This window comes from Oncorhynchus mykiss, chromosome 2, assembly GCF_013265735.2.
Source record: "Oncorhynchus mykiss isolate Arlee chromosome 2, USDA_OmykA_1.1, whole genome shotgun sequence".
Lineage (NCBI taxonomy): Eukaryota > Metazoa > Chordata > Actinopteri > Salmoniformes > Salmonidae > Oncorhynchus > Oncorhynchus mykiss.
In genome coordinates this window covers 47,182,518-47,197,045 of record NC_048566.1, presented here as the reverse complement: position 1 = coordinate 47,197,045, position 14,528 = coordinate 47,182,518, and the positions used below count along the sequence as shown (strand labels likewise).

The following is a 14,528-nucleotide window of genomic DNA, read 5'->3' as shown; positions in this document are numbered from 1 at the left end:
CTCATTGGCTGTCATTGGTTGGAAATTGCTCAATCACAACCTTTGACTGGTTTCAGCCACTCACCTGTCGTAGCATTTGCCGTGGAGGAGGGACTTGGCGTAGCTGTCTAATGATTTCACCGGGTTGTCGATCTCGTATTTCTGTTCTGAGTCGTCGAGGGTTACGAAGAAGGCAGCCTTCTCAATGGCATCCAGTGACTGCTTGTTCTTGCCGCTTCTGAAGTAGGTTTCACGTGCTTTGGCCCATGGTGTCCTGGTGAGCAGGGTTAGAGGTCAAATAGGAGTAGTGGAGTGGACATTAGAGGTTGACTCAGAAGTGAAGATTCCTGTACTGTCTTGTCCTGTCAATTTTTTTCCTATACTGTCCTGATACCACAATAGTTCTATAAACCCGGAACTTTCCTGTCCCGTCCTGATAACAATCATGCCCATCCCAAGCTCACTTTTACGATCAGAAATAACTTGCTCCATTAGCTGCTCATCTATCTGTCCCCCGCTCTGCGTGAGTAGCCATCATCAATACCAGAATATATACAGTACATGGTAGCCATAGCAACTGCTCCGTTTGGCTGCATCAGATTCACAACTGTCAGTGTCCATGCTAGCTGGGCTAACAACAAATGTAGAATTACTGATGCTAGCATTGGATGTGCTCGTGGAAGCAGAACAACTTGTGTCGTCGACAGGTGCAGGTGTAGTCCTGCTGGTAGTAGCAGTACTACCAGTAGAGCTGGTATGTGTCTCTATGGACGCATGCCTTACTTTTTCTTAACCATTTATCAATTTTCGAGCAAACGGAATGAGCAGCAGACACGTTAGGCTACATACGGACCATTAGTGGAATTCCCACGAGAGAGTAACGGTTAATTTGATTGGATGTTAATTATTTGACTAGGCTACCTGTATTTGTTATTGTTCTGTTATTTCGCTGAACACTAGATAGTTTCATTTTATTTTTGGCAGCGAAATGAGGTTACTCAGATGAGAAAAAAAACTCACCCAAATGTATGGCGCCATTGGAAAAAATAAATGGACTGTTTGAAAACGTGAAAAAAAATAAAACAAAGATTTTTTTTTATATGAATTTTAAAACAAATATGAATCACATTTGTATTTGGCGTACCCCCGATGGTATTGCACATACCCCAGTTGGACTTGGGAATGCAAAACATTCAGTCTGTACTTTTGTCCAATGTAAAAAAAAACACCATGCTACATTAGACCGAATTGAGGTGGTGGGTCACATATTAGCCCTACACACAGTTACATTTTTTTATGAAATGCTCCACACATTACATCATTGTGCATTACTGACAAGGGTCATGATAATTTGGTACCCAACGAAAGACAATGGACTGAAAAAGGGAAGGACTACTTAAACAAGTCCAATAACAAACAAAACGTAAACGTTTCAACTGTGACTTTTCCTTTGCATGCCGTAAAATGGAAACTTAATACTGACAGCAATTTCTACTGGTACAATTAGTGGTCCCTTGTCATGCACACAAACGTAGTGTGATAGCAGGTCGGGTCAGTTCAATATTCACCAGGGGAATTAGGTACAAAGGCATCCGGCTCGTGGTCAAACTGCTCTGAACTTGAATTCACAAACAAGCAACAGTACTTAATAGTCCCATGTCAGGGCAAAATAAATGTACCTTAACATAGGAGCTACATTGGGGTATCAGGAAAACAGTAGGTTTTTTTAACTGCTACACTGGCATAAGTTACGTGTCTAGTGTAGCAAGCCAGTGAGTATGTCCCAGGTGCCGTAATGACATCGCTTCCTGTCAGAAGCCCCACCCACCTCTCCCCTGCGGTGAGCGCAGCCAGGTACTCCTCCCCTTCCTGGGGCTCGCTCTTATCAGCCAGGATCCTCTCCATCTGCTGCTCGATCTCCCGCGGCAACAGCAGGCGCCCATCGTAGAACACCCACACCTTGAAGAAGCGCCCCTTGTTGAAAACGGCGATGTGCTTGCTCTCGTCCACATGCTGAATAGTGTCTGGACATACTCAAAGGAGGGAGGGAAAGAGGGAAGAGAGGAAAGTGGGAGAGGGTGAAAGTGGGAGAGGGTGCAAGGATAGGCAGAACAGCTAATTTATGAGTTTCCGAAACAAAATTCCCTTCCCAGCGGGTAAAGCTGGTTGAAATGACATCATTACAACAAGTTTACAACAAAGTGAAATAACGTAATGATTGGTGGGTTCCTTGTATGTATAATTTTTGGGTTCCTTGTACGTAAACAATGTACTGTAAACACTGGTCCTAGTCAGAGATAATTTAATGATGATTAGGATGGCTGTGCTGGCATAGCTCTGTGATCTCAGAGGGAAGGGGGGAGGAGGGTAAAGAGAGAGGCATTTCACAGAGCTTTATCTGCTTAAGACTTAAAGTTATAATAATCCAATAAAGATGTATAGGGAGTTTGTAGGTGGTGAATTTTGTGGAATTGGACAATATTGATAAGCCAATTTAAGTATGCGTCAAAATATCCACAACAAAAGCAAAACAATATTGGTGGTAGTCCCATTCTGTGAAATACCAAAACACCATAAGTATCATGCAGGAGGGTCGATAACCATAGTCATCTACATTGTGAGAGACAGTTTTTCTTATTCAAGTGAACATCTATCCACTTTTCAAAGGATATTCATCTTGAATAAGAAAAAGTCAACGGGACTGGTTTATTCGATCCACAATCTAAAGCAGTGTGACTAGGGAGTGTGGGGATGGAATGGGGGTAATGGTTTTGGGTGCGAGTCCAAACGATTGTTTGTGGAGTAACACACATAAATAATACATCTTCTATTTTTGAAGAAAGGTGTGAAGACATGGCGGTGTTCAGTGCTTTCAAACAAGCGTTTGCCCAGTTAGGGGAATGGAGAAAGGGCAAAGGGGTCTACGGGATGCCAGGGACACTTTTCCATGGAGCTTTGTTCCCGAAAACAACAACCTCGCACCCAGGTAACAATCTAGGCTATCTGCTTAGTTTAATTGCACCTTGAGTAATTTTATCTTTACTTGGGTGTTTATGGATTGGATGTAGGCTGAGTGCTAGGCTTTCTGCATTATACAACATTATCTCATTGCTTAGCCAAACAACTACAAAAAAACTACTAAACACTACTAAAATACTACTGTACTAATATACTACAAAATGTTACTAAAACACTACTTAAATGCTGTTTTGGAAGACAATGGAAAAGGAGATGGAGACAGTAACAGACTTGCACCCACGGCAAATGTACCTCTGTTTTAAAATATATCCATATTGACATTGTTTTCAATTATGGTGATCCACGACTGACTACAAATAATATTTTGTGACATTTCTGCTTTTATCATATTTTTGTCATATTTTGGGAATTTCATTTCTTCAGGAGTTTCCTCTGTTCATCTCTACAGAGCCGCACACATTCACTGTGTCATACATTATATTACACTATATTTACTAATGAAATATTTTACATAATTGCAACATCTAGACTATGAGCATGCAGATTTCCTCTAAACTCCAAACGAGTTAAAGGGATATCTGAGTACTAACTCAGAAAGTTAGTACATTGATAGATTACTTATGCCGGATATTAGGTTTGTTTCTTAAGGTGGGTCATATCTAATTTATAAATGTATCTCCCATTAAAAACTGGGTTTGAAATATTATTTTACAATCTTCTTATCTGAAATCACTCACTGTGATTTTCTCTGGAAAAGAGTGACTGCTATTTGACTGCAATTGAAAGTGAATCATTACTGAGATTCATGGGGTGACAGAAGTCCATCGTGTTCATTTGGCACCAAATGGAGGAAAAGGAATTGAAACAGGGAGCGACTACCTGGACTCATTTTCATCTTCTGTTGCAAAACATTAAAAAAAAAAAAGTTTTCCTTTGTGGGCACGATCCAAACAGAGACTAGGTCAGTGAGTGTGTTTTTTCCTTATTGGACTCTGAACATTTAGGGGAAAACCCAGTTTATCGCACATGACTTGAAGCTCATTTCCTTAAAGCTGTCCAATGTGACCTTAGCCTTTGATTATTTGTTCATCTCCAAGATGGCAAAGACTTAAAGAGATAGTTCACCCAAAATTACAACTGACATGAAACACGAAAACTGCTAATACAGGGCTCCAGATATTTTCCCCAGCTGCCACTGGTGCCACAAATGTTTTCTGCCCTTGATTTGGTGGCACTCCAATAGAAAAGATTTGAGTCATCATCTCCTTCCATGATTCCAGAAGATACAGGATAATAGTGATGATAAAGATATTGTAGCAATGATCACATATTATTCTATAATAATATGCTGTATTATGCTGCCATACATCTAAAGCCTTTATTAAACGTATATTTGTATGTAAATTTTATTTTAAAGTAATTCACAACGCTTTATTAAGAAGTGTAGCAGACTACTGAGATGGTGTTCAATAATAAAGTTGTTACATCTAACATGTCCAAGCAGGAATGCATGATTGAAAATATTTTGATATGCAACCTAATCCAGTGATTGGCATGAATTTTGGGTTGCCAATGAGACCATTTTTGTTATATTTTGCTGACATAATAGGACTTCAGAATTGACCGATTTCTTCATTGTTCAATAGAGATGAATTTGCCTTCATCTTTATGTGCACTTATATAGGCTAGGGGTGTGAATGTTAAAGGAAAAAAAAAATCCCTAACTGTTTTATTTCCTCTTCAAAATTAAAATCACAATGCAGTTATCACAAAACTAGCATTAAACAGGTCCCATCATAAATGCAACAATGATGCAACAATGCTGTAATGTTAGTAAGACTCTTTCAAATTATTTCCCATGGATATAAAGCGCTCCGCACTTCATCGTAGTTAACATATACCAGCATATGGTGTGTATTCCTTTGCCCTGTGTTTGATTTGTGAGCTTAAACTTGGTGGGCAGGCTTTTGTTAATCATGAAACAAACTAGGCCCCTAGACTAATGAATACGCAATTTGCCTTCACCCCCCCCCACAATTTTTTGTTGTTGCAGATTTCATTCTAGAACGTGCCTAGGTTTAGGGGGGGACCTATTCTAAATGGCACACTATAGCAGTTAGCAAAAAGCATAAAATAGACAAGAGGCATTTATTATTCCAAAACTGCAGCTTGTGGTTGGAACACATATTTCCCTAATTTAATCAACCATTTTGATTAAGCTGTCCTGAATTTCTAAGGAATGTAGCTTGTCTACAGTTTTGTTTGTGTATTCTATCATTTAGACTTTTTCATAGGCAATCATTTCAGCACGAGGGTATGTAGGGAGAGGTCGGAACAAAATTGAGTGAGAGACTTATAACAAAAAACGACATTAAGTGAGAGACGTGTAACGGAGGGAAAACTTGGCTAGGTACATTTTTTGTTACGAGTCGATAATGCACATAAAAAATGGAAGCAACACCAGAGTCAACAGGAATTAACGGTTGTCTTCGGGACAAAATGTCACCTACCCAAAGCAGATTCCAGATGCCGCCTACATTATGACTGCGGTAGAACTTCATTGCCCCCCAGCGCTGGGTACCACACAATAGGATTTGACGTGAATTTTATTTTATGCATTTTATTTTCTTATAATTTTAAAGGAAAACAAATTTAAAAATTGCTGTCTAAACGTTAAGAACGTTTAAATGAAATCGGTGGGTGCTTATATTTGTCCCGTTTCACATTTGTACAAGTGTGTAATGGAAATGTGTTTCTTGCATATCCCAACCCCTTACATATCCCAGACACCCACGGAGAGTGGGGTCAAGGCCAGGGTCACCACTTTCCATTTATTTAGATCGTTTAAATAACCTACATCATGTTATTTCAAGTTATCCATTTGGAGCTCAATATTTTTATTTATTTATTTATTTTATTTCACCTTTATTTAACCAGGTAGGCAAGTTGAGAACAAGTTCTCATTTACAATTGCGACCTGGCCAAGATAAAGCAAAGCAGTTCGACACATACAACGACACAGAGTTACACATTGAGTAAAACAAACATACAGTCAATAATACAGTATAAACAAGTCTATATATGATGTGAGCAAATGAGGTGAGATAAGGGAGGTAAAGGCAAAAAGGCCATGGTGGCAAAGTAGATACAATATAGCAAGTAAAACACTGGAATGGTAGATTTGCAATGGGAGAATGTGCAAAGTAGAAATAAAAATAATGGGGGTGCAAAGGAGCAAAATAAATAAATAAATAAAATACAGTAGGGAAAGAGGTAGTTGTTTGGGCTAAATTATAGGTGGGCTATGTACAGGTGCAGTAATCTGTGAGCTGCTCTGACAGTTGGTGCTTAAAGCTAGTGAGGGAGATAAGTGTTTCCAGTTTCAGAGATTTTTGTAGTTCGTTCCAGTCATTGGCAGCAGAGAACTGGAAGGAGAGGCGGCCAAAGAAAGAATTGGTTTTGGGGGTGACTAGAGAGATATACCTGCTGGAGCGTGTGCTACAGGTGGGAGATGCAATGGTGACCAGCGAGCTGAGATAAGGGGGGACTTTACCTAGCAGGGTCTTGTAGATGACATGGAGCCAGTGGGTTTGGCGACGAGTATGAAGCGAGGGCCAGCCAACGAGAGCGTACAGGTCGCAATGGTGGGAAGTATATGGGGCTTTGGTGACAAAACGGATTGCACTGTGATAGACTGCATCCAATTTGTTGAGTAGGGTATTGGAGGCTTATTTGTAAATGACATCGCCAAAGTCGAGGATTGGTAGGATGGTCAGTTTTACAAGGGTATATTTGGCAGCATGAGTGAAGGATGCTTTGTTGCGAAATAGGAAGCCAATTCTAGATTTAACTTTGGATTGGAGATGTTTGATATGGGTCTGGAAGGAGAGTTTACAGTCTAACCAGACACCTAAGTATTTGTAGTTGTCCACGTATTCTAAGTCAGAGCCGTCCAGAGTAGTAATGTTGGACAGGCGGGTAGGTACAGGTAGCGATCGGTTGAAGAGCATGCATTTAGTTTTACTTGTATTTAAGAGCAATTGGAGGCCACGGAAGGAGAGTTGTATGGCATTGAAGCTTGCCTGGAGGGTTGTTAACACAGTATCCAAAGAAGGGCCAGAAGTATACAGAATGGTGTCGTCTGCATAGAGGTGGATCAGAGACTCACCAGCAGCAAGAGCGACCTCATTGATGTATACAGAGAAGAGAGTCGGTCCAAGAATTGAACCCTGTGGCACCCCCATAGAGACTGCCAGAGGTCCGGACAGCAGACCCTCCAATTTGACACACTGAACTCTATCAGAGAAGTAGTTGGTGAACCAGGCGAGGCAATCATTTGAGAAACCAAGGCTGTCGAGTCTGCCGATGAGGATGTGGTGATTGACAGAGTCGAAAGCCTTGGCCAGATCAATGAATACGGCTGCACAGTAATGTTTCTTATCGATGGCGGTTAAGATATCATTTAGGACCTTGAGCGTGGCTGAGGTGCACCCATGACCAGCTCTGAAACCAGATTGCATAGCAGAGAAGGTATGGTGAGATTCGAAATGGTCGGTAATCTGTTTGTTGACTTGGCTTTCGAAGACCTTAGAAAGGCATGGTAGGATAGATATAGGTCTGTAGCAGTTTGGGTCAAGAGTGTCACCCCCTTTGAAGAGGGGGATGACCGCAGCTGCTTTCCAATCTTTGGGAATCTCAGACGACACGAAAGAGAGGTTGAACAGGCTAGTAATAGGGGTGGCAACAATTTTGGCAGATAATTTTAGAAAGAAAGGGTCCAGATTGTCTAGCCCGGCTGATTTGTAGGGGTCCAGATTTTGCAGCTCATTCAGAACATCAGCTGAGCAGATTTGGGAGAAGGAGAAATGGGGAAGGCTTGGGCGAGTTGTTGTGGGGGGTGCAGTGCTGTTGACCGGGGTAGGAGTAGCCAGGTGGAAAGCATGGCCAGCCGTAGAAAAATGCTTATTGAAATTCTCAATTATGGTGGATTTATCAGTGGTTACAGTGTTTCCTATCTTCAGTGCAGTGGGCAGCTGGGAGGAGGGGTTCTTATTCTCCATGGACTTTACAGTGTCCCAGAACTTTTTTGAGTTAGTGTTGCATATCACGTTGTAAAATAACTAGGCAATTGAAGGCATCTATGTTTTCATGTTAACTTTTATTGTGTTCAATGAAAATTATACTGTAGACCTTTCAAACGTTTTATGCAACATTACCGGCAAGTGCCTACTCTAAGTTGTTGAACAGGAGTGACGAGTGTGTTGATATAATCGTTATATTATAAAATCACGCTTTTTAACAACTTTCATAATTGGTTAAAAAAAATGTTTATGCATGCCAACACATTAGGCAAAATGATTGTGTCGGATCAAATGTTTTACCATTGCAACGTTATACAGTACGCTCAGTCATATTCACTGTGGTTGTTGGAAGCACGTAATAGAGTTCACAGCTGGCTATGCCTCATCGCGATCAGTTATTGCGTATCATTTGCCCCTGAAAAACATGGACAAAGGCTCCAAAAACACCCAAATACGTCCTTTTAGAAACGGGCATGTCTAGTGATGCAGTACAGTGATGGAAGTCTTTAGATGTTCTATAACGGTCGGTTAGCGCTAAACCCAACGCCGTTCATAGAAGAATAAAGGTAGGGCACATGAAATTGTGTCATTCTGAACTTCATCCGCAACGTTATATTCCATTTTGGTGCAACTCGAGCGATACCTCTACATCCATTCTACAGGAAACTACCAAAATAAAGGAAGCACTTGAGTAAATAAAGGATACTGAGTATATTGAAAGCATGGGGTGCTTCCACACAGGAAGTTCCAGACACTTACAGAATCTATACCAAGGCGCATTAAAGCAGTTCTCGCGGCTCGTGATGGCCCAACACCCAATAACACAGGGTAAAAATCACCTTTCTAGGGTTGTTGGCGAGACGCTGGTCATGTAATGAGTTCACAAGTCAAATGTCCACTTGTGCTCCCACTGGACAGCAAAAAACAAATAAGTTAGTAATTTAAATGAGCTTGTAGTAGTCAAATGTTGAGTTAGATGACATATTGTAGCTACCTCAATCATTATTTCAAATAATTTCAGTGACTTCACAGCAATAGCCAAAATTTGGCTAGCTAGCAGGCTCAGCTAAATACAAATTTGCCTAGACACAGCCACTTGTCATAGTCACGTCATGAGACTTGAGACATTTGTAAATAAAAGAGGAATATAATAATACAAATTGAATGGAGTTTCCATCTTCCCATTTAGAGTTTCTGGCGCAGCACAGAAATACCCTTATCCAGATGGTGTGACAAAGGCATTTCCTAACATACCTGCTAACTTTCTTTGTTGTTACTTTTAAGATTGGAACCAACATGCATTACCTCCAGCAGGAAGAGAGGCAAGAACCATTCGTCCGCCAGCTCAGGGTCAATCTACACTATTCACAGCCCTGTGTAATGTTCAATGTAATTGCATTGCTAGACTTTTTGAAACGTCATGTATTTGTATTGTTTAAAATATTTACAAATAAAAGGAAATGCATGGTTTAAACATTTAATTTAGCTGTAAGTGGCAAATCCCTAAGTGTTAATACATGTGTTTACATCATTAAGCCTTAATGTATGCGTTATAAATGACCAAAGGTGCCTGACGTTATAGTAAGTACAGCGTCATATGATACAAGGCATTTATGTATGTGTTATAAATGACCAAAGGTGCCTGACGTTATAGTAAGTACAGCGTCATATGAAACAAGGCATTTATGTATGTGTTATAAATGACCAAAGGTGTCTGACGTTATAGTAAGTACAGCGTCATATGAAACAAGGCATTTATGTATGTGTTATAAATGACCAAAGGTGTCTAAGGTTATAGTAAGTACAGCGTCATATGAAACAAGGCATTTATGTATGTGTTATAAATGACCAAAGGTGTCTGACGCTATAGTAAATACAGCATCAAATGATACAAGGCATTTATGTATGTGTTATAAATGACCAAAGGTGTCTGACGTTATAGTAAGTACAGCGTCATATGAAACAAGGCATTTATGTATGTGTTATAAATGACCAAAGGTGTCTGACGTTATAGTAAGTACAGCGTCATATGAAACAAGGCATTTATGTATGTGTTATAAATGACCAAAGGTGTCTGACGTTATAGTAAGTACAGCGTCATATGAAACAAGGCATTTATGTATGTGTTATAAATGACCAAAGGTGTCTGACGCTATAGTAAATACAGCATCAAATGATACAAGGCATTTATGTATGTGTTATAAATGACCAAAGGTGTCTGACGCTATAGTAAGTACAGCGTCATATGATACAAGGCATTTATGTATGTGTTATAAATGACCAAAGGGGTCTGACTTTATATCGCATGACGCTGTACTTAATTTAGAGCCTTTATGGATGTGTTATGATTGACTGAAGGTGTCTCACTTCAAACTAAGTATTACAGGACACGACATAAAGTGTCAATACATATTGTAAACTGTATGAAGCTTTTATAAGCTGAACATAATTTAAAGCAGGCCCGTTTGTTTTTTTAGGCTACTTGGCTAAAATGCTTGCTCGCTAGCCTAACTTCCTTTCATTGGCAACGATGCGCCAGGCCAGCTAGTTAAATTAACATTAGCCTACTACATCTAGCTACATTTTGAACTTCCATCCTTTCAGGCCAGGTGTACAACGTATGCATTTATGGTTGGAACAGAATCTCTATTATAATCGATGGCCAGTAAGGAGAATGAAGTAAAAAAATCTGGATCTCCATCCATGACTAATTTAGGAAAGGGACCATTTTAGTTAGCTTGCTAGCCACAGGAAGACAAAGACACAACGAGAAGCAACAATTCAAGTTTTCTGTCAATGATGTTTGGCTTCTGATGTGATTGGTGTGAAATCCAAACTGGCTTCCATTGACACTTTTCTTTTTAAATCAAGGGAGATGCTCACTGGCCTGCCTTGCATTCAATGCTATGTGCAGCAACAGTGTCATACTCTTTCTGAGCCAGAGGGGCGCTGTTTCGTTTGCTCGGATGCTTTTCTCCATTGAGATCCATTGAGATTTTGGCAGTTACTTGTATAGAGTCAGCTGGATAGAGTCACACAAAAGAGAATAACGTAGTGGGTAAAGTTCGGAATGACACAATTTCATGTGTACAACAAATCTAAAGATCTGAACCACTCTACTGAGAGCTTTTCCGTATAATTTGTATAATGTGGGTGTTTTTGGAGCCTTTGCTCATGTTTTCTCAGGGGCCCCTTACTACTCAATGAGGAAGTGATTTGCCATTTGTGGTAAGTGAAATCCCAAAAAAGGTGTCTGGACCCTTCTCCTTTAACAACATCCTAAAACTTACTCTGCGCTTGGAGTTTCTTCTTCTTCTGAAAAGATGTTTTAACAGGATTCCTATGACCTTTTCTCAGACCCTTTGTGGATACAGCCCCTGTACTGACTGATTACTATCATGCTATCTATCAATGATAACTTTTCATGAATGATGGCTACAGTTACCAATCACAGTCCTAGCAACGTGCAGGGCCAATTTTACCACCATAACTCACACACTGCTAGGAGGCTATTCACATGTACAGAATACTTCCCCATATAAATTAAAAGTAGCATGCAGCATTATTATTAATTACACATCCGATTAATCTAAATTAAAAGGTGCAAAAATGTGAGGAGTAGAAGTAAGAATAGGAGTAGTGTTGGGAGTGGGAGATGCAGCAACACACAAGACTCTACCTGTGTCTACACCTGGGACACGACTGGTGTTGAACATACGCTCGTATTGGGATGAGCACATGGGAATAGTGTTTAGGAGCATGAGCTGAAAAGCAAAAGGGGGAGAGTCAACAAACAGAGAGAGATGGCACTACCAAACTAAACGAAAACCCCACAGATAACAGAGGGACCTATGAGAGGAGGATGATGAGTAGGAGGGATGAAGATTGGGCTGATGAGCCAGACGAGAAGTGGCAGCAGGAAGGGTTTTGGAGGGCTGCTAGGCTTGAAGGTGTGAACGGGGAGTTTAGAAATCCACTATCTGTTTCACCAGCACAACCCAAAGGAGTTTGTTGTCAACCCTAACATATTCCCTAGTACCACTTCAAATCGGGAGTGTTCGTGCGGGTGGGCTTAATTTGTTGCCAATGCTGAATTTAGAATTTAGTTCACCAGTATGGAAATTAAGCACATCACATCGCTCAAATGTGTATGGGCCTTCTGTCTGCTACAGTGACTTCAGGTCAAACAGTTTCAAATATAAGAGCCAATTAATGAGTGACACTTCATCATCATCTTTGAGAGGAGCCAATTAGAAGTATTCCTTCTACTCAGGGAGGATGTGCTGGGTAAACACTGAGAACAGGGGTCAGGGGTTTTGTGTCCTGCGCCTGTTGCCATGGCGACAGCAGGCTGTGGGTCACCACAGGAGTCGGATGGCAGAGGACAGAGCTGCAGTCAGTGCCCTCCTCTTACCTGTCTCCTGGCCTGGAATGCGGGTGGTGTTAAACATGCGCTCCCACTGGGCAGAGCACAGAGGAACCTTGTTCGCCAGCAAGTAAATCTAATGCGGCAGTGTCCAACAGTGGGAGGGAGGGACAGAACAGCAGAACAGAAACAAAACATTTACCCGGTGGGTTTGTGTGTGTGCATTCATATATATATACATATATATACATAGATATACAGTATACACAAATATACATTTGAAGCCGGAAGATTACAAACACCTTAGCCAAATACATTTAAACGCAGTTTTTCACAATTTCTGACATTTAATACAAGTAAAAATTCCCTGTCTTAGGTCAGTAAGGATCACCACTTTATTTTAAGAATGTGAAATGTCAGAATAATAGTAGAGAGAATGATTTATTTCAGCTTTTACTTCTTCCATCACATTCTCAGTAGGTCAGAAGTTTACATACAGTCAATTCGGATTTGGAAGCATTGCCTTTTATTGTTTAACTTGGGTCAAACATTTCAGGTAGCCTTCCACAAGCTTCCCACAATAAGTTGGGTGAATTTTAGCCCATTCCTCCTGACAGAGCTGGTGTAACAGTCAGGTTTTTAGGCCTCCTTGCTCACACACACTTTTTCAGTTCTGCCCACAAATTTTCTATAGGATTGAGGTCAGGGCTTGTGATGGCCACTCCAGTACCTTGACTTTGTTGTCCTTAAGCCATTTTTCCACAACTTTGGAAGTATGCCTGGGGTCATTGTCCGTTTGGAAGACCCATTGGCGACCAAGCTTTAACTTTAACTGATGGATAGAGATGTTGCTTCAATATATCCACATAATTTTCCCAGCTCATGATGCCATCTATGTTGTAAAGTGCACCAGTCCCTCCTGCAGCAAAGCACCCCACAACATGATGCTGCCAGCCCCGTGCTTCACGTTGGGATGGTGTTCTTCGGCTTGCAAGCTTCCCCTTTTTCCTCAAAACATAACGATGGTCATTATGGCCAAACAGTTCTATTTTTGTTTCATCAAACCAGAGGACATTTCTCCAAAAAGTATCATCTTTGTCCTCATGTGCAGTTGCAAACTGTAGTTTGGCTTTTTTATGGCGGTTTTGGAGCAGTGGCTTCTTCCTTGCTGTGCGGCCTTTCAGGTTATGTCGACATAGGACTTGTTTTACTGTGGATATAGATACTTTGTACCTGTTTCCTCCAACAGCTTCACAAGGTCCTTTGTTGTTGTTCTGGGATTTATTTGCACTTTTTGCACCGGAGTACGTTCATCTCTAGGAGACAGAAGGTGTCTCCTTCTTGAGCGGTATGAAGGCTGCGTGGTCCCATGGTGTTTATACTTGCATACTATTGTTTGTAAAGATAAACGTGGTACCTTCAGGCGCTTGGAAATTGCTCCCAAGGATGAACCAGAATTGTGGAGGTCTACAATTTATTTTCTGATGTCTTGGCTGATTTCTTTTGATTTTCCAATGATAAACTGCAAAGAGGCACTGAGTTTGAAGGTAGGCCTTGAAATACATCCACAGGTACACCTCTAATTGACTCAAATGATGTCAATTAGCCTATCAGAAGCTTCTAAAGCCATGACATTATTTTCTGGAATTGTCCAAGCTGTTTAAAGGCACAGTCAACTTAGTGTTTGTAAACTTCTGACCCACTGGAATTGTGATACAGTGAATTATGAATGAAATAATCTGTCTGTAAACAATTGTTGGAAAAAATGACTTGTGTAATGCACAAGGTAAATGTCCTAACCGACTTGCCATAACTATAGTTTGATAACAAGAAACTTGTGGAGAGGTTGAAAAACTAGTTTTAATGACTCCAACCTAAGTGTATGTAAACTTCCGACTTCAAATGTACATACATACACACATATGTATATATATATATATATATATAAATGCACACTGACACATTTAAACATACTAGACACACATACAGTACCAGTCAACATTTGGACACACCTACTCATTCAAGGCTTTTTCTACATTGTAGAATTATAGTGGAGACATCAAAACTATGAAATAACACATATGGAATCATGTAGTAACCAAAAAGGTGTGTATGTATGTTTT

General features: G+C 40.4%; 1 protein-coding gene across 4 annotated transcripts in view; it reads right to left on the bottom strand.

Annotated features, from left to right (window-relative positions):
- cpt1ab (carnitine palmitoyltransferase 1Ab (liver)) overlaps positions 1-14,528 on the bottom strand; it is a 71,227-nt gene that overhangs the window by 8,396 nt on the left and 48,303 nt on the right. For 2 of the 4 annotated variants that reach the window (XM_036933601.1, XM_036933595.1), the window contains exons 9-11: positions 12,454-12,541; positions 1,808-2,003; positions 65-253 (exon numbers count right to left, since the gene is read on the bottom strand). In XM_036933601.1, the coding sequence (XP_036789496.1) occupies positions 65-253; positions 1,808-2,003; positions 12,454-12,541 (473 nt within the window). 4 annotated transcript variants of the gene reach the window in all.